This window comes from Equus asinus, chromosome 2 (assembly GCF_041296235.1).
Source record: "Equus asinus isolate D_3611 breed Donkey chromosome 2, EquAss-T2T_v2, whole genome shotgun sequence".
Taxonomy (NCBI): domain Eukaryota; kingdom Metazoa; phylum Chordata; class Mammalia; order Perissodactyla; family Equidae; genus Equus; species Equus asinus.
Genome location: NC_091791.1, coordinates 12823283 through 12844265, shown reverse-complemented (window position 1 = coordinate 12844265; position 20983 = coordinate 12823283). Strand labels below are relative to the sequence as shown.

General features: G+C 40.4%; 2 protein-coding genes across 7 annotated transcripts in view; one reads left to right on the top strand and one right to left on the bottom strand.

Moving 5' to 3' along the window:
• Window positions 1-11060, top strand: part of INPP5F (inositol polyphosphate-5-phosphatase F) — a 96511-nt gene extending 85451 nt beyond the window's left edge. For 4 of the 5 annotated variants that reach the window (XM_070482175.1, XM_070482172.1, XM_070482155.1 and 1 more), the window contains exons 16-20: window positions 4608-4679; window positions 5745-5818; window positions 6511-6639; window positions 7227-7314; window positions 8795-11060. In XM_070482175.1, the coding sequence (XP_070338276.1) occupies window positions 4608-4679; window positions 5745-5818; window positions 6511-6639; window positions 7227-7314; window positions 8795-9944 (1513 nt within the window). In that variant the 3' untranslated portion in view covers window positions 9945-11060. The remainder of the gene's footprint in view (window positions 1-4607; window positions 4680-5744; window positions 5819-6510; window positions 6640-7226; window positions 7315-8794) is intronic. The other variant, XM_070482160.1, reaches the window with a different exon arrangement.
• A 677-nt stretch (window positions 11061-11737) lies between these two features.
• The window catches only part of MCMBP (minichromosome maintenance complex binding protein), a 44729-nt gene continuing 35483 nt past the window's right edge, over window positions 11738-20983 (bottom strand). For both annotated transcript variants that reach the window (XM_014849223.3, XM_014849224.3), the window contains exons 12-16: window positions 18099-18264; window positions 17032-17165; window positions 15719-15883; window positions 14035-14123; window positions 11738-13630 (exon numbers count right to left, since the gene is read on the bottom strand). In XM_014849223.3, the coding sequence (XP_014704709.1) occupies window positions 13504-13630; window positions 14035-14123; window positions 15719-15883; window positions 17032-17165; window positions 18099-18264 (681 nt within the window). In that variant the 3' untranslated portion in view covers window positions 11738-13503. The remainder of the gene's footprint in view (window positions 13631-14034; window positions 14124-15718; window positions 15884-17031; window positions 17166-18098; window positions 18265-20983) is intronic.

The following is a 20983-nucleotide window of genomic DNA, read 5'->3' as shown; positions in this document are numbered from 1 at the left end:
TGGGTATCATGTGCCCATTCGAATTTCTAAAGTTAACTGTGTGTTTCCATCTTGATTAGACAGTTCTTTAAGAACTCTCCTTATTAGCCCCTCTCTACTTTGTCTTGTGGTTATCATCCTTTTTTTCCCTTTTCTTTTTAAATTAAGGTAACATTGATTTATAAGATTATATAAATTTCAAGTATATATTATTATTACCATTCTTTCTAATACTGCTGAGATTTCTTTAAATTTGCCTCTGGTACTTTTCTTCATTTGCAAGGCTTACAGATTTTCCAGATGGTAGATAGTTTTCCCTTTGTCTTGAAGGGAGATGTTGGGAACCTGCTCTTGGGCTATCTCAGTTTGCTATAGAACCTTTGTACAGTCAGTCAGCTGAGTTGGGGATGTGGACCTGGAACAGGCAGACTGGTGAAGGACAACCAGAGGTATGGCTGTCGGGGCTCAGGTCCCTGGACAGCCAGCTGTCAGTGGGCTTGGGGGCTTTAGCAGTCGGCGCCTGCCTGCCTCCCTGAGCCATCCACTCCTGTGCTTGTGTGTTATGTATGGTTTTTAAAAACACACTTATTGAGATATAATTCATATATTATACAATTCACCCATTTAAAGTATACAATTCAGTGGTTTTTAGAATATTGAGAGTTGTGCAACCATCACCACAGTCAATTTTAGACATTTTTATCACCACAAAGAGAAGCCACAGACTCTTTAGCTGTCACTCTTCTATCCCCCTACACACCCCCAGCCCAGAGCAACCACTAATCTACTTCTGTCTCTCTGAATTTGCCTATTCTGGATATTTCATATAAATGGGATCATATAATATGTGGCCTTTTGTGACTGACTTCATTCACTTAGCATAATATTTTCATGGTTCATGCATCTTGTAGCATGTATTAGAATGCCATTCCTTTTTATGGCTGAATAGTATTCCATTGTATGGATACACCACATTTTGTTTATCCATTCTTCCATTGATGGGCATTTAAGTTGTTTCTACCTTCTGGCAATTGTAAATAGTGATGCTTGTGAATAATCACGTGTAAGTTTTTGTTTGAACATATGTTTTTCTTTTGGGTATATACCTAGAAGTGGAAGTTGCTGGGTCATGTGTAATTCTGTGAACTTTTGAGAAACCACCGAACTATTTTCCACAGTGGCTGCACTATTTTACATCGCCCCCAGCAATGTTTGAGGGTTCCAGTTTTTCCATGTCCTCACTAACACTTGTTATTTTCCATTTTTTTATTGTGGTCTGCTAATGAGTGTGAAGGTGGTATCACTGTGGTTTTGATTTGCATTCCCCTAGTGACAAATGATGTTAAGGATTTTTTCTTGTACTTGTTGGTCATTTATATATGAAATGTCTTAGAGAAATGTCTATTCAAATCCTTTGCCCATTTTTAAAATAGGGTGTGTGTCTTTTTGTTGAGTTGTGGCACATGTTTTTGTAAACAAAAGTTTTACAAGGACTAGGGCTGGGGTTAGGCTAATAAGACAGGGTTGTCAAAGTGCAGGATCCGGATCCTGTCTTTATTTAAAATATCAGTGTTTTGTTCATCATGATATTTTTGCATTAGTTTGGTTTTTTAAAATACCGCACTGAAAAATTATCTTGATGGCTGAGTTTTTTGGCACCCCCTTAAATTTTCTGCTAGAGACCGGTCCCTCACTGGTCTCACTGCAGTCCCAGCCCTGTTTAAATATCTGACAGAAAAATAGTCTTGGCAAGCAGTTTACAAGGAGCCCTACGCGGGGCAGCAAGGGCTGCCGTTCCCTTCTTAGCCTCCCAGCTCTCCCCTTGGAACTGCCCAGCACAGCCCTGGCCGGGTGCTTGGTTTCTGCCTCCTCCGTGCACACCCGGTGCCCCCTCGCGGCCCCGGCCATTTTCTCTTCTGACACGCGCACAGCTCAGTGTATTAACGCGTAGACAGCCTCCGGGCGCTCCGGCCCCTCGGTGTCAGTCCCTTGAGCCCCCGCGGCCCCAGCTGCCGCAGGACGAGCTCCGCCCGGAATGACAGGCGCCGGAGGTGCGCAGCGGCCGGAGGGGGTCCTAACCGCGAAGGGAGGTCGGCGCCCTGTGCGCGTACCCTCGGCATCTCAGAAGCCCACTCTATCTGTCCGGCTCTCTTTGACCCGCTTTCCTACCCCGAGAGTAGATCACTTCTCTACCGCGAGCATGCGGCAGCCGCGCTCTTAGGCATGTGAGGGTGCCAGGGACAGACGCCTGGTTTCCGTGTTGCGGCCTGCCCGCCAGCGTCCCTTCCAGCGGCGGGGACCACTCCGTCACTAAGGAGCGTGCCAGCTCTCTTAAGGATTAGGATCGGGCAGGTGTCCGAGACCTGCGGCCACCTCGGCGCCCCTCGCAGGCGGGCTGGGGTCAGTCCCCTCACGGGAGGGGAGCTGGGTGCGCAGGGCTTGCCGCACATGCGTGCCGGGCGCGTGCCGCGGCGGAAGTGGGCGGCCGGAAGTAGGACGTGTTCCTGGGCGGGGCTTGGCGCGGAGGCGCTGCAGTTGTCGCAGTCGCCACAGTCGTCGCAGTCGCTGCAGACGTCGGGTGGGGTGGTTTTGAGTGAGCTTCGACTCATCGACGGACGGGCGGACAGACGGACTGACGAGATGCCGCGCTCGCACCGGCCTCCGCCGGCTGCTCAGCGGCCCGCCAGTAACGCCGCCGAGCCCAAGCCTGAGGGCGGCAGCCTGGCGACGACTTTTAAGATTTTTCTCCTTTTTGCAGGACTTATGGTTAAAGTTCCTGTGGGGTTATATTTTTCCTGTAAATTACTCCTTTTCCAAAGTCTCCTGTTGTTGTCCCCTGACGATAGTGGCTTTTACGCAACCATTGTCGCAGTGGTGGGGCTGCATGTGGTCCTGTCCGTTTTCGTCTTCATAGTGTGGAAGGAGGGCTGGCCCGACTGGCGGGAAAATAAGGACGAGTAGAGCTCTGGCGAGCTGCAGATGGGGGGCGGGGGGCTGAGGGGGTCTGTCTTTTGCTGTTCGTGCTACAAACCGTGTCTGTGTTTGGGGGGGGGCGGATGGGGAGGGCGACTACTCACTGCAGCTCAAATTAAAGTACAAATGGGGGGGGGCTGACGTGTTTCTCGACCGCCTTGTCGTGCCAAGTGCTTTCCATTAAGGACATCATATTTTCGACTGAGGATCACGTTTGACTGATGTAAATATCAATACCGAAGTAGGAAGCTAGGATTAAGTTACCCTAATTAGTAGCAGTAGTAGACTTTCGTGTTAGCATGTGTGTCGTGACGTAGTTTTCCTGGCTTGGCTCGAGCACCAGTTTCCGAGCGCACGTAAGTACCGCGCGAGCTGAGGTGCCCCGGCGGCGTCTCTCTCTCTCTCTCTGAAGCGGCCAGCATCGCGGAGTCTGTGCTTTGATTGATTGGTTAGTGCTCACATTTTGGATCAATCTGCGTACTCCGGTTCTGGCATCTCATCATCTCACTCGTATTTTTCGGCATATTCGAAGTGCAAATTTAGATGAATTTGTTTTAGATTAAGACTGTTGAGTTATGCTGCAGCGAGGTGCCAGGGATGTAAAACACTGCGGTTTAAGAATTTGGTAAATTTTTCTCTGCAGAACCGGTTGAACAATGACCTCATTCTTATGCAGATGAAGTGGGTGACTTAAATTCCATCTGCAAATGATTTTTTTCCCCTGCTGTTTACCATTTGTTTTTTCAGTAGCGTTTTGGTAAGTCTTGGCAAATAGGTGTGAGATTCTAAGCAGAAATGTCCACTCTTACAGTGCAATTTGGGGACCAATAGAAGAACGCAGATTAATTTCCACCTTTTGATTGCAAAGGCTGTTATTAACATTAGAGGAAAAGTTTTGAGTTCAGATTCTGCCTCTGTTGTCTGTTATTAGTAGATTTTATGCGTTGACCATTTTCTTATTCGCGACCTTACAAATACGTGTATCTTACTGTAGTTTTGGTTTAATGGTTCATCAGCACTTACTTAATGTCTAACCCTTATTCTGATGTTTGATTTTTGGGTGGAGGTAAAATAGGGCAAAATGGATTTAGAAAGAGGAAATGTTTACTTGTTCCTTAAAAGCCAAGTAAATTAATCTATTGTAAGAAAAATGCAGAGTAGCTTTGGGCTTGGTTCCACTTTTACTCGTAAATGTTATATTTATGTAGAATTCTTTCAAAGGATGCATTCTACATGAGTGTAAAAATATCCTAAATGTGCAGTGTGGTTTTGAAGGTTGGGTCATGTGAGAGAATCTGGACAATTTCTCCCTTCTGATCCCGCCCCCCTGCTCCCCCCCCCCCCCCATTATCCCGTTTCCTGCCTGCTCCCTCCTCCTTGGCTGCTCTCACTGAGGGGCCTCTCAGCTCCATTCCTTCCCTCTGCCTTTCCCCACTCCTTCCCAAATTGGGTCGTTTTATTTTTTCTCTTAATTTCCAAATGGATAGATTGGATGCATTTAACATCAGAAGTAGGATTCATTGATTATTTGATTTGTTTTGTTTTGTTTTACCTTGACCAATCTTTTATCATTAGTGGCTCTGCTGTAGGAGTAAGCTTGGCAAAAATGCAGATGAAAGTGAAAATATTTAATTCCCGGTGTTGTGTTTGTTTAGCCTCATCGATGCTACTCACAGAGATGTGGATGTGCTGTTACTGCTTTCTAACTCTGCCTACTACGTGGCCTAGTAAGTTGCTTATTAATTTAAAGCTTTTAATTTTGTTTTTTAAATTTGGGTAAATTTTCTTTTTAGAATTTATAACAAAAAAATTTTTAAGAATATGGTTTTCTACTATATTTTAAGAAACTTCAAAGAACCTCTTTACATAACTGTTACATCACTCTGACTTCCTTTTACTAAGTTGAAAATGTGATTTTAGAGTTAGAATCAGCACATTTATCTAATAATGTTTTTAGCATTTAGTAGTAGTTTCTGTATATCTCCCAAGTTTTGATGTACTTAATATATTTTTATTATTAATGACCACATATCATTGTTTTTATTACTATACCATTGTTAAATATTTCCATTGTTAGGCATTGGAATACTTCCCCTTTCTGCTATTATGAATGATATAGCTGTCTTTGTGCAGATAATTTTGTGTGTGCATGCACATGCTTGCACTTCTCTTTGGTTCCAAGGTTATGATGAATTTGTATGACTTTTGTGGTTTATTGCCAGGTTGATGTCTAGCAATTAACAATGCCACTAGCAAAAATACACATCTTCCTCCTAGCCTTACCAGTATTGACTTTTATTTTTTTCTAAGTAAATATTTGCTTTCTTTTTGGTCTTGTGTGAACTGTCATTTTTTTAGTCATTGTCCCAAGTGCCTCGTGGCATTGACCATATGAATTTTTCATTCTTGATTTTGGATATGAGATTTATCTGTTGTATTCACAATTACAGAGCTTCAGTATATGTATGTATGTGTGTTTTTCCTTTCTTTTAGGTTAAGTTTTAGGTTTGTTGGTTTTTTTGGTAAAAGTTTTTATAAAACTGAAATTATTTTTGCTTTGTAATTGATTTCTTCTAGTGTAAGATCTATACACTGATTTTCCTTTAGCTATTGAACTATATATGTTAATCTCATTTCATCTAGTTTTTAAAATATTTATGTTCAACTCTTTAGAATGTATTGTGCTGTGGATGATTTTAACTACATAGTAGTTGCTACTATTATATCTCAGCTGACAAGCCAAATATGCTTTTGATTTTAATCCTCATTTTACTCCCTTTCCCTTTATCTAGTTATGATGATGAAGTTGATAAGGTAAACCAGTATCAACGGCTAAGTCTAGAAGACCTGGAAAAAATAGAAATAGGTAAATTTTAACATACTAACCAAGTCATAGAATACCGTTTCTTCCATGAGTGGGTCAAATTATTTAAGCAACTGGTAACATCTTATTAGAACCAGAAAGGAATATCCCTAGTAGTCTTATTTCTTTTTCTTTTTTTAATTTAATTAATTTATTTTTTGAGGAAGATTAGCCCTGAGCTAATATCTGCCACCAATCCTCCTCGTTTTGCTGAGGAAGATTGGCCCTGAGTGAACATCCGTGCCCATCTTCCTCTATTTTATATGTGGGAGGCCTACCACAACATGGCTTAATGAGCGGTGCGTAGGTCCATGCCCGGGATCCGAACTGGTGAACCCCAGGCCACCAAAGCAGAGCAGGCAAACTTAACCACTACGCCACTGGGCCAGCCCTCTAGTAGTCTCTTTCTTGACGCCCTTCTATTCTTTAGAGATGAGTGATGACTATAATCTAATAATAGCTGTATTGTTATTACTTACCTTGTGAAGAGAAAGTTGAAATATTTGAGACTGAAGGTGTTTTTTGTAGCTTCATCAAACCAAATTGTCACAATAAGCTTGTATTTTGTGTGCTTTCATTTAGATTATGAAGAAAATGTGCTAAATACCTGATTGATGATTGTGTTGGTCTTTTGAAGATATAGAAGAAAGTGAATGTTATGTGAAAGATTTACACATATTCATTTGGGTCTTTAGGTCCTGAACCCACTCTTTTTGGTAAGCCAAAGTTCTCCTGCATGCGATTGCACTACAGATATAAGGAAGCAAGTGGCTATTTCCACACGCTGAGAGCTGTAATGCGCAATCCAGAAGAGGATGGAAAAGGTAATGAAGAGATGAAAGTATTCAGTGATAACTTTTTATCTGCTCTCATAGGCCCAAATGGAATTGAGACAGTACATACCATGACCAACTGCATGATTCTGGAAATAGCTTTGTGACTTGAGACCTTGAAAAAGCAGCTTTGTTCCCAGCAACGCAGGGAGATTATTTGAACTAATGATGTAGTTTGGGGCAAGGGAATCCATAATGGGAATTCTCAGTGTGTTTGGCCATATTGTTGCCAGGGCTTTTCCCACCACATGTGCTTCTTGTGAATAGTAGTCAGGGACCATGCGTCTCCTGTTCACATCTATTGCCTTGGCATCTAGCCCAGTGTTTGGACAGCTGAATTAGTATAAACTTTTTATTCCAATTGATTTTGTTCTTTTGTTCTTTATTTACTTTTCTGTTAAAGAACATTTTGAATTAGTGGGGGGAGTAATGAATAAGTAGTAGTTTTCTGTAAATTGTGGCAAATAAATTTGTATTTAATTGTAAAACCACAAATTTCATTTAGGGTTGTGAGTTAGAACTGCTGTTGTTTTAGTATTTTTTGGAGAAGCTGGCAAGCATTTATATTTGGGTTTCAGATACCCTTCAGTGCATTGCAGAGATGCTGCAGATCACCAAGCAAGCCATGGGATTAGATGTACCTATAATTGAGAAAAAACTTGAGAGGTGAGTTATACTACTTTGATTTTCTCTCAAGAATAAGGACATTATCATCCAGTCTTATTTCCTTAGAAGTATTTGTAAGGGGAGGAGAAATCACATGCTGTGTTGGTATTTAGAGAGGGAAGTATCAAATTTCTGTGGATCAAAAGAAAATACTTTTTGTTTAAATTATGGCCACAAGTGATATATTTAAAAACTCTTAAATATACTTTTAAGAGAAGGAACATTATATTTAAATAACTTTGTAGAGAATACAGCCAGTATGTTTTAAACATACTGTAACTGAATTCAGCCAAATTGGAATGTGTGTAGACAGCTTTAGTTAAGGTGCTGTCGATTCCCATTTATAGTCGCTATTGCCTTTGCCGGTTTAGATTGTGGATATGATAGATCTTTGCTGCCCTAATGGTAGCCATTTAGGCTGTGGAGCCTTTGAAATGCGACTAGTCTGACTTTTGGGCGTGGACTTTTTGTTTTTGTTTTGAAGCAAATTTATTCTCAGAATAATGCACAAAAGCACAGGTTGAGGCTATTCTTGGCAGGTTTCCCTCCCTTCTTCCACAGCCTTCCCCTCCTCTCTGAATCCCATGGAGAACACAGTTGAAGGAAACATGCAGTAACAATGATCAGCTCTAAAGACAAGGGTTTGGTACAGAAGAACTCAATATAATTAATCCAGTTACTGTGAAGAGCTTCACTGAGTAGGATTAAGGTATTGCAGATGTAGTGTTTCCACTCGGTGACTCTTCAGTGCACCACAGGACCTGCTTGAGGAAGACAGCGCATGCAGGACACAGCTGTAGCCCGCTTGCTTTGTGTGGGGTTAAAGTCACATAGCCCTGCTACCGGGTCCCAGTCAGTGCCTAGGGGCAACTTGTCAGTGTCGGTTACAAAGGCTTCTGCTGCTCTGTTGTAAAATGCTACGCATTAGCTGTTTCAGAGACTTAGTATGAAAAAGAATAAGATATCTCATTAATCATCTTTAATATTGGTTATACTGCAGATCGTGTACTATGTTTCTCCTGTACTGTATTTACGATCCATGGTTGGTTGAATCTGCAGATGTGGAACCCACAGATACAGGGGGCTGAGCTAAGGGACTTGAGCATCTGTGGATTTTGGTATCCTGGGGGTCCTGGAACCAATCCCCTACAGATACCGGGGGACAACTGTATGTTGAAGTGACAATATCTTGTCTATACTGGGTTAAGTAAAATACTATTAAAATTTAACATGCTTTTAATGTGGCTGCTAGAAAATTTAAAATTACATATATAGCTCACATATTTCTCTGGGACAAGAGCATCAGCTATTCTCAATCTAGCATCAGCTCAGAGGGGTTATCAGAATTTATCAATTAGCAGTGCACTGTTTTCAAGAAATTGGGGCCAATTTAAATAGCCAAGTCTTCAGTTATATTAATAATTGGATCTCGTATATTGAATTCTATGGGGAATTAACATTTTTCTTTTCTGATTTGTAGGAAGAGCAGTAAACCTCATGAAGACATCATTGGTATCAGATCTCAAAACCAAGGCTCTTTGGCCCAGGGAAAAAAATTTTTAATGAGCAAATTTTCATCTCTAAATCAGAAAGTGAAACAGACCAAATCCAATGTAAATATTGGCAATCTGCGAAAGCTAGGAAACTTTACAAAACCTGAAATGAAAGTTAACTTTCCAAAACCAAACTTAAAAGTAAATCTTTGGAAATCAGACAGTAATCTTGAAACCATGGAAAACACAGGTGTGATGGATAATAAAGTCCAGGCAGAGTCTGATGGGGAAATGTCTTCAGATAATGACTCATACCACTCTGATGAATTCCTCCCAAATTCCAAGTCTGATGAAGACAGGCAGCTAGCTAGTTCTTTAGAGAATGTAGGCCCAATTGACTATGTTCTGCCTAGTTGTGGTATTATTGCTTCAGCACCTCGAGTAGGCAGTCGATCCCAGTCTGTCAGCAGCACTGATATTAGCATTCACGTTCCTTCAGAGGTTACTGTTGCTCATGGAAGTGGGCTTGGAAAAGGCCATGAGTCTCCTTTGAAGAAAAGTCCTTCAGCTGACAACATACACATACTGACTGGCTTTGCCAAGCCTGTGGATATTTACTGCCACAGATTTGTACAAGATGCACAAAACAAAATCACCCAGCTCTCGGAAACCAGGTCTCTTTCTCAGCAGGCTAGTGAGGAAGGAAATCGAATGACCAATCAAGTTTCTAATGAAGAAACCCAATCAGGATCAGTGGAACAGATACCTTCTCGACCATCTCAGTTAGATGTGTCTTTTTCTGCAACAGGCCCACAGTTTTTGTCGGTTGAACCAGTACATTCAGTGTTACCTCAAAAGACCCCTGGCTCCGGATCCAGCATGCTTGAACTTGAGACAGGGCTTCATGTAACTCCTTCTCCAGAGAGCAGCAGCAGAGCAGTCTCTCCCTTTGCAAAGATTCGAAGTTCCATGGTCCAGGTTGCTAATATTACCCAAGCTGGATTAACCCAGGGGATAAACTTTGCAGTGGCAAAGGTTCAGAAGAGCCCTGCGGAACCTGAAGTGGTTAATGAAGTCCAGCAAAATGAACTTAAAAATATATTTACACAATGCCAGACACGAATAATTCAGATTTAGTTTTTAGCCACAAAGAATCCTCCTGTGGCTTTTATTTAATCCAAAAAGGGAGGTTTCACGTATTAGGCTACTTTAACTTGTACTGTCTTTGAATCTAGGGATCACAAATTCTGTTTATTGGGAAAGGTTTTAAAAGGAGTCTGAACCTGAGCAGATTTCCAAATTTGAAAGCCAGGACGACAGGAGTGCATCATCCTAAAATGTGTAGACCTGAGTAGCTTATACACTACAGAGCAGTTTCTCTCTTTGAAAGTAATGCAGGAATAGCTTACTTTGGGACGTAACTTGAACCTTTTTTGGGGTGGGGTGGGTGGGTGGAATGTATGAAGTAGACACTTACAGGATGGATGTGGATACGTTTAGGGGATTAGCATTTTTCATAATTTGTTTTCTGTTCACTTCTGTGTATTACCTCTACAAGGTAAGGTTTTTAGTGACTAAAGTGTTACTGGTAAGGAGAAGCATTTGAATATAAAAAACTATTTGTTTAGTTTTGACAGCTTAACGATTCCTTATGAAGAGTTGAGGGTTATTGGCACTACAGTCAAGAAATACATGCCCATTTGATCTTAATTTTCCCCATATTCTACTTAAATGAGTTAAAAATATTCTGCCACCTTGTACATCCTAGAATCTAGGAGCATTAGGACTTGTCAGTCAGAAAACCGGAGACATGAGATATGAATATCAGCACCTATTAAATTTTTGTTATTTTTTCCAGAATGTAAGAAGGTACATTTATTGGATACTGGTAATTCTTGAAGGCAGGCTTCAAGTTGCAGGGGACATAAGTCCTTAACATCTTGTGTAGACTGTCACAACTACTGAAAATTTAGTCTGGAGCACGCCTGTGCTAAAACTGGTTTTATGACTGTAACCCTGACCCCATGGAACCAGGGCCTCTTCCATAAGCCCGTGCAGTAAGAAAGTTGCATATTTTATTCCAAACAAGTATTGGTTTGTCTAGTATCTTTATAGCCTTACCGTTGAAGTGATTCTCAGCTAAACATTGTCTGTTGTAACTTTGATAAGTGTTTCCACTTTTGTTATTTATTAGTAGTATTTTTTTGAAGTGTCAAATCTGGTGACTTAAATAAAATACCATTGTAATTTAAAGTGACAGTGTGTATGAAAATTCCTTGAATAACATTTTTAAAGAGAAGGGTTTGATTTTAAATCAGATTAAAGAATTCCTAAGGTAAGTTTGCTATAACTGAACACTTGGTCCCACCCTTTCCAAATATTTTACTCTTTTGAAGTGTTTTCATGACTTTAAAAATGATGAAATGGATCACAGACCATCAAATTTTAAAACCCAAATATTGAAACTGAGTGCTTTATTCTACTCTTACCAGGTTTTTTCTGGGTCTTGAAAACATTGTGTCCCACGACATGAGAGAAAATGTAAGCCAAGATCATGTGATAAAGTGTTTAAGCACCACAGAAATTAGTTCTAAAGTGATTTTTGAAAACTAAAGGCGGCAATGTTTAGTTCCAATCAGGGTAATAGAGATGTCTGTCCAGTTTCCTGATCATTCCATTAGGATTGCCATTGCATTAGGCCAACAAACTTTAATGTCCACGTGTGTAGACAGGGGAGAAACGGGCTTCTGAAACCCAGCATTCCAATCTCCTGCCTCCCTGAGCGGGGCTTCGGTCGGGCGACGCCAGGCTGCACGCCTCCCGTATTTAAGTCTGCCTCTAGTAAGGGTTTTCCACCAAGAGGACACAGGATCTTTTTCACAGTGAGGATCATGTGTGATGAGTCATAATTCATGAAAAACAGCCCAAAATACTGGTAATTTGGGAAGTTTTATTTATTTGGAAGAGGGTTTTCCTTTCAAGGGAACTTTTCTGCAAGACCAAGCAAATTATGAACTCTTTGGTAAATTACAGTTCACGTTGGCACAATAAACACAGTAGCTAATCTACTCTGCTGAATTTTATTCTTACAAACCCACTTGAGCCTTTGTTTTATTTCTAAAATTTTAAGGAAGGTCTAGGCTATCAGTTATAAAAATGAAAACCAGTTAGAATTCTAAATATAAACAGATTATTTACATTAGTTTATAAAAATAGATTTGAATTTAGGAAAAGTTAAACAACCAGTAATTTTCACTTCAGTTCATCAGGCATAATAAATTCCTTGATTTTCAAGGCTGACCCTGTTTCCTTGGTTAGCAATGTCAATTTAGGCCTTGGCGGGAGGGGCAATTTAAGGAATCCTTTAACTGATCGCTAATGTTTCCAACTAAGTAAGTTACTGACTAAAAGAAATTAATCTTTATATATAATCACTGATAGCTTAAAAAAGTAGTGTTCTAACCTTTCCAAAGATTCCTGATGCCACTGTTATACTATATAAAGTCACTTTCTAGCTTATGGGTCGATATTTTTGTTCCTTTACAGTTTTAACATAAAAGTGTTTAGTTGGTCTGGGGATAAACCTAGCTACAGTTTGACCAGGGAGTTCCTGGACTAGCAGATAATGGTACTTGATCTAACACATCTGGAACTAATTGGTAAACTTATAAAATTCAAAATCCAGTACAATCATCAAAGCAACTAAATGACATTTATTAGGAAAAGAATTAAAAACCTTTTTTTTCTAAAGGCGGCATTTTTTTAAAAAAGTTTACTATTTTGCTCTTTTCATTTTTGGGCAAAACAACTTCATAAGGCAGCCCCCTTAAGTGACTCCCATAAAACAGTGGTTCCCAAATTCACTGGGGTGAAATGAGAAAATTAAGGACAATATAGTATTTTTTTTTCTAAAAGCTACATTTATTCAATTTAAAGGACTCTCTTGTTTTGAGATTGTCCTTTTATGAAAAAAGAAATGGTGATGATAATACAGTGATTTCTTCAGATAACTTGGCAAAATAAATTGGCAACCCTGTCAGTCCCCCAAATTTTACAAAATATTACTGGTCCATGAAATCCAAAAGTCTGGGAACCACTGCCATGAAAAAAGGTAATTTTGCAGGCTGTTAACAACTGTGAAATGGAAAAAAGCTGCTATGGTCAAATGTTTGGGAAATGATACTACAGAATTTCACATGGTTATGTGAATTAATGGCAAGTACACCCCATTCCCCAAACTTGGACCACCAAACACATTCAGACCCACTGTTAACTGGAAAGACATAAAAATCTGAAGTGAACAATTCCTCTGACTTCGGAATTGTAACAATTTTCTTCAAGTGTATTTGTCATTAGCATTTCAACAGAGTTGGGCCTATGACTTAGCTGAAGCTAAGGAAATGGTATAATCAGCAACATTATCAATATTAAACTTTTAATATCAAATACATTTTTATACATCATTACTAATTTATATAATTATAAAACAAACTTCAAAAGCTCCATAAAATCAGTAAGGTAAAAGCCCTTACTGAATATTATTATATAAACTTCAGATGTTACCAGGCTTGATTTCAGGAAAAGTCATTGGTTTTTGATAGAAATTATCTACAAAACAACGTGGTATAAATGATATTTGAATTTTACAATAATGTGGCTACAAGTTGCCCATTACTCTTTCATAGGTATCAGATCTTTAGAGTTCATTTCCATTTACACATTTCTGTTGTTGAAGCCTGGTTCTTCTTAAAGACTCTAGCTGCTTGGCTCTCAGCCACCGTTCTCTTGACAGCGTTGTCTGACCAGCACTGAGAGACAGAAACCTGGTTTGAAATACAGAAACAAGTTTAAGTCTAGACCTAGAATAATACCTTTTGATTTATCTGTCTATTTTTAAGACCAAGGAATACTGGGTTAGGAGACAAAACTGTCCGGCTAGCTACAGACAAGTCAAGAGCCAAGTTAGACTTGTACAAACGAATCTTTTAAGAGTCAAATTTGGAGGGTGATGCACTCTTTGAGGCTTAAAGAACAAGAAGCATGCCTGTTCCACTAAAGTGATCACTGGCCAAACACATTCCCTGTCAATGGGCCATTTGACATGGTGTTTTATATAAAGGAAAGTGTTCGTTTCCATTTTTAGAAGTCTGCCTCAGTTATTCCTAAATAAATTAGAAGACTTATCCACAGCTTACTGACAAGGCAATCATGGACACACACTACTCACCGAGCTACAATGAGCAGCTGGTGGAGATCGTCAGCAGTGATGCTCTGAGGATCATTCTTCCGCATTTCCACGAAGTCATCTTCAACTGCCTTTATCAAAAGAGTACATTGACTTAAGAACTATTCCCTATGAAGAAATGACAATTGCATTTTGTAGGGAAAAGGAAAGTAACATCGTCCCTTGATTGATGTAAAAATGAAGTCCGCCCTGCCTCTTAGACAAATGAGATAGTATGGGTGAAGGGACTGAGGACCAAACTTTACACATATAAATAATTCTACTGATGGAAGTATTCCAAACAAAATAACAAAACCCAGAATCATTTGAGAAGGCCAGGCAAACAGATATGTCAGCCACCTGCATAGCAAACACGATGCCTTTAAACACAAGGAAAAGTTGACATCAGTGAAAATGGCAAAGACCTCTGAAAATTCTCTCCACCATTAAAGGGAAAAAGAACAGTAGCAAAAATGATCAAAATCAGCTTCTTCAAAACTCTGGAAATTCAGTAGAAAGGCTCAACAACAGGTATGAGCAGGCAGAAGAAAGATTCAGCAAACTTGCAGATAGGGTAACTGAAATTATCCAGTCTGTGGAACAGAAAGCAAGAAGAATGAGGAAAAATGAACAGAGCCTCAAAGACTTGGGGGACGCCATCAAGTTTACCAACATACATATAATGGGAATGCCAGAGGAAGAGGAGAGAGAAAGGGGCAGAAAAAATTAAATGACTAAAAACTTACCAGATTTCTTGAAAACTCTCCAAAATGTGCGTTAATCTACACATCTAAGAAGCTCAACAAACTCCAAGTATGATAAACTCAAAGAGATCCACCTAGGCACATCACAGTTAAAACTGTGAAGAGCCAAAGACAGACTCTTGAAAGCAGCAAGAGAAAAATGATGCATTGTGTACAAAGAATCTTCTCATCAGAAACTAGCTGACTTGTCATCAGAAACCATAGAGGCCAGAAGGTGGTGGGAGGACATGCTCAAAGTGCTGAAAGAAAAAGCCTATGGAGCAAGAATGCTACATCCAACAAAACTAGTCTTCAAAAGTGAACAAGTCAAAATATTTCCAGATAAGCAACAACTTAAGACAATTTGTCACAAGCAGATCTGCCCTACAACAAATACTAAAGAGAGTTCTTCAGGCTGAAATGAAAGGACACTAGACAGTGACTTGAAGGAGTTACTTCAAAGGGAGGATCGCTGGTAAAGGTAACTACACAGGTAACTAGGAAAAGCAGTGTCAATGTCTTTTTCTTTATAACTTTCCCCCTCTGATTTAAAGATAAATGCAAAAAGCAATAGTTATAAATGTGTTGATGGATGTCTAATGTATAAAGATGTAATCCGAATGACAATAAAGCACAAAGGAGAAGAGAAGGCATGGGATACTACTGTGACTAAACTGGCATTAGATGCTTACAGTTAAGATGTTAGTTGTAGCCCCTGGGGCAACTACTGAGGAAAAGAGTATTGTAAAAGAAAAGAGAAGGAAATTAAAACAGTACACTAGAAATATCTATTTCAAACAAAAGAAGAGAATAATGGAGAAAGAGGAACAAAAAAGACAAGACATAGAAAACAAATAGCAAAATTACCTTATCAGTAATTACAGTAAATAGAAATTGATTACATATTACAATTCAACAAAGGGAAATGCTTTATTTAAATATACCTTGGTTATTTCATCAGATATGCTATAATCCAGGAACCTCAAAAGGGTCAGATAAATGCGGAATTTATTCAGCACAGAAGGCAGCACCGTTGAGAGAAGGCTGTTCATGTACTCTTCCATGTTTGGTGGAATGAGCTGTGGCTGTAAGTGGATCTGGCAATCTGCCTAAAAAGAGAAATAGTACACAGTATTTTCCAAATTCCTAAATTAATCTAAATTTTCAGGAGGCTGCATCATCTCTATCAGCCCCTAAGGGAATTAGAAAATACTATTTATTATGGGGGGAGGTCACTTTTTTTCTTTTTTGAGGAAGACTGGCCCTAAGCTAACAGCTGTTCCAATCTTTCTCTATTTAATGTGGGACGCCACCACAGTGTGGCGCGATGAGCAGTGCTAGGTCCGCACCTGGGATCCGAACCTGCGAACCACGGGCCACCGAAGCAAAGCACAGGAACTTAACCAGTATGCCACCAGGCCAGCCCTGGGAGGTCACTTTTTAACACTAATTTCCTTGCAGTATAACTACCTCAGCAACAATTACAAAAGTTAGCCCTTTCTTGATTAGTCAGAATGTTTCCTCAGTGGCATCAGTAAACTACAAAAAAAGGTAGCCAAGCTCGAAAAAGCAGCTAATGACAATGTTTCAGATGTTTCCTTAATCATGTAATGTGTACTCTATATCTTACTGAACTGCATTTCTAGAAACCACATAAAGCAAATCACACTTTCCCACAGAAAACTTACCAATGGGCCATTTCATTCTCATTCACAGGTGGTTTCTCGTAAATCACAGGTGAACACTATTATACAGAGACACTATATACCTTTTACACAATTGGGCGTATTTTTCATGATTAAAAGACTCAGAATTGAAAGCTTTCTTCATTAGTCACTCTGATGACTTACCAGAGCATTTCATCATAAAGCATAAAAATGATTACCAGGTGATTAGGAACATTTTAAAAGGAACTCTAAAATATTTCTCACATAAGATGGGCAGAACACAATAGGACAGAGGCAGCAAGAACAAAGGTCTGGATGTTAGCAGGCAATTTACAGACAGCTTCTACTTTCCAGGCCTCGGGGTGGGAGTCTCTGCTATCAACACCTTTCTTCTTTGTTTTGTGATTTGCTGATACCTGGTTCTTCATCCCAAGGCAGGAGCAAAATAATCAATTCCCTTATTAACAATCAGCAGCCACAATTTTTTAAGCAAGTTTAACTTATTAACAATAAGCATTACCAAGAAACAAAACAAAAATATAGATCTCTCTCCTAGGTAGCCTCCCTCCATTTTAAATGACCCGCCGTACCGGCAGGAGTGATCGCCCCTCGGAAGTAATGAGAACATTAATATTGCAGGGGAATTCCATCTGGTGATAGCTGAAGTCATAATCCACCTTCTGCCAAGTTATCAGGTTGCTCAGGGCAGCCACATTGTGCACGCCTAGAAAAGCAAGACAGTGATTTTTCAGTGATTTGATTTTAATCACCCAAACAAATTAGTGTTGCTGATAGTAGTTCTAAGATATGAAGTTTCTACTGCTTTAAAAAAGTCTATGAGGCACTGTCTAACTGACTCAGCTAAATATTCATTAGGTAATAGGCTGCACAGACAGTATCTGTCAAGCTAGACAAATAGGGTTCTGGGGCCGAGGCACCCCCAAATCTAATTAGTAGCATGTGGTGTGCAGCTAGGTGTTAAACGAGGTTCCCAGTCAGTATGACGACTTCCTCTGTGGTGTGTCCACGGGGCTAAAATAATACGGCAGAACTGAAACTATGTTTATACATAGGAATAATGTTATGAATTTTAATGATTTTATCCTCACCTCTGCCCTAAAGGTACCCAGTCTACATGATTTTTAACTCTTCTTTACCTCTTGAACTTCTAACCAGCAAAATGTCATCTTTATTCTCATTTGAGCACAAAGCAATCTGCTTCCTTGTGACATTATTATAACACCTCCGGCAACTGAGGTCAGGTAAAACCATTCAGTCTACGAAGTAGTTTTTTCAGATATTCTTTGAAAAAATTTTCAAACTTCACACTTTGGCAAAGAACGTTTTATTAGATCTTTTCTACACTTTTCTTTTGAGGTAATATATGACCAAAGGCAAAATTTCCAAAGCCTTTAAAAAGCTACTTTCTACTTACTTGTTCTATCATTGTACTATTTTCATAAACTACGACAAAATACAGTTGATGTACCCAATTTATTAGTTTACAATATCCACTTCAACCAAATTCATTTGGCAAGGCTTTATCTTAAAAACTTGTGAAATGTGAATTTTGTTCACAGTTCTTCTTTTAAAAAGTCATTACCAGTGTGGCTTTAGTGGGAGGTGAGAACCGGAAGGGAAGTGTCCGTGCACACACCTGGGGTGTCTAGCTGTCCCTGCTCCAGGAGCGTTTCATCGATGACGAGGGAAGTGTTGCTGGGCAGCTGCAGGAGCCCGCTGACCAGGCGGTTGGCCGTGTAGTCCTTGTGGGGGATGAACTTCAGATGGTTCATGTTCTCCAGAGTCATCTGGAGACGGAAAGACTGCACAGAGAAAGTTCTCAGTGAGCAGTGAACGAAGCTGCCCGTTTCAAGAAAATGGCTATTTGGGGTTAAACACTGTTTTATATGGAAAGAAAGATCTTATCAATTTCTAAGGGAGGGGTCTCATGGTTTCTTTGAGCTCTTAGAAGCAAAAATCATCTGTATAGCCTAAATAAGAATTTCACTGATTCTATGAGCTGCTTTATCTCAACTGTTCTGTTACGTATTCTTCTAATTTTAATTTTACCAGTGAACCAGAAACAAATGATAGACAAGTGAGAAACATATATCAAATACCCAAAAGCTTAACGTCTTTAACCTATGACAGGTAGTAAAACAGAAAATAAAATATTTACTCATCCAGATGGGGAGAGAGAAGCTTAATTTCCCTCCATGCTCCTTGAATTAACATCATATTCATGCATCATCGACTCCTGCACACTTTGAACAAAGTGTTCTGAGAAAGACCCAGGAGCAGACAGAGCAGGCTGGGTTGTGGCCAGTGCTGTGGGTGTCGGGACTCACCCAGGCCACGTGCTCCCTCTGCGGCCGGGCTCACCAGAGCGGAATGTCTGCCTAACCTACGTGCACCTCCTTCCCCAGCTCCCTGAGCGCACCGGGCTCAAGCGCCCTGCACCGGCTTTCCCCTCCCTCTCCTCTTCTCTCACTCCAGCCTAAGAAGCAGTACGTGTGACAGGGGTGGAGATGGGTGTCAAGGAAGAGATAAGACATATTTTCAAAATGTAGAGGACTTTTGTACTTTGGCTCCGTAATTCAAAGAAAAGGGGAGGGGGGGAACATGACCACATCACAGGTGCAAGCAAACGACCCCTAAAGCAGCAGAGCCTGTTGAACTAAAGGGTGGCACAGCAGTGTCTAGCTCCATAGGAGCATAAGCAGGCCACTCATCCTTATCTGTTGTGAAAACTAAACAAGATCTTCAAGAGGCAAGTGTTCAGAAAAACTTCAGGGCCAGCTAGACATAAACACGAGAGTAATGTAAGGGAGTGGGATATGGTAAAAATGAAACAGTAAAAAAACAAACCCACAACAAAGTGATGTAGAATAAAAAGAACAAAAAAGGAGCCGGCCTGATGGTGCAGCGGTTGGGTGCACACGTTCCGCTTTGGCGGCCCAGGGTTCGCCGGTTCGGATCCCGGGTGTGGACATGGCACCACTTGTCAAGCTATGCTGTGGTAGGTGTCCCACATATAATGTAAAGGAGGATAGGCACGGATGTTCGCTCAGGGCCAGTCTTCCTCAGCAAAAAGAGGAGGATTGGTGGCAAATGTTAGCTCAGGGCTAATCTTCCTCAAAAATCAAGAAAAAAAGAAATACCTTACACCATGCTTGAGCACCTTCCTCGAATAACTCTTTCATACTTAAAAGTATCATTTGTGTCTTAAGTATGTGCTACTTAAATCTTGGCCTCACAGCTTTGACTGGCCCTGGGCTGCCTTTCAGACCTCACCTCCTACCCTTTGCCCTAGTGCTTACTCCGCATCCACCACACCAGCCTCCCTGTTCCTCAAACATGCCAGGCGCGCTGCTGCCTCAGAGCCTCTGCACCTGTGCTCCCCGCAGAGGATGGACAGTTGCCCCAACACAGCTGCCCGGTTGCTCCCACACTTGCATCCAGTCTCTCCCTGAACTCCACCCTACCGTAAGGCCTTCTCTGACCTCGCTGTAAGCGTCAGCAACTCCCCCGGCCCCGCCCCGCACTCCAGATCCCCTTTCTCCTGGGCCTTTACTGTTCCCCATGGCACTTCAATGACAGACCACATATTTACTTATTGTTTGTTGATCCTCCACCACAATAATTTAAAACCTATTTCCGTAATTCTCAAAATGTGGTCCAGGGAACTCCCACGGAATTGCCAAGACCCTTTTATGGGGTTTATGAGTCGAAATCATGCATGGATAAAAGGTCCATTCAGCGTGCAAGATGGGCCAATGAATTTACTACAGCAGAGCAGGAAAAACTCACTGAAGATAAGATTTCATGTTTCACACTTACAGCTATCCTTTAAAAGAATGCCACATGGACAGTTTTGGTCTAGTATCAAAGAATAATATCCAGTTATCTGAAAAGGCTATTAAATCAGTCCTTCCTTCGCCAACTACTTTGCCATGCGCGTGAGGACAGCTTTCCTTAACATGCTTCAGTGAAAACATATTACAACAGACTGAATGCAGAAACAGACATGACCATCCACCCAGTTGTCTTCTGTTAAGCCAGACGTTAAAGAGACTGGCAAAAATGTAAAACAATGTCACTTTTATCACTAATTTTTTTGTCAACTTTTATCATTAATTTTTTTTTGTTTGGGAAAATATTTTTATAAAAATATTTTACTTGGGGCCGGCCCCGTGGCCGAGTGGTTAAGTTCATGCGCTCTGCTGCAGGCGGCCCAGTGTTTCATTGGTTCAAATCCTGGGCGCGGGCATGGCACCACTCATCGAGCCACCCTGAGCAGATGACACATGCCACAACTAGAAGGACCCACAACTAACAATATACAACTACGTACCGGGGGGCTTTGGGGAGAAAAAGGAAAATAAAATAAAATAAAATAAAATCTTAAAAAACAAAAAAAGGGGAAAGAAATGTCTCCTTATAAAAAAATATATTTTACTATGTTCATATGCAAGCTATTTATTATTTTCAATGAATATGTTGATATATTTTTAGTTTCTAATCTAATATGGTAAACTAATG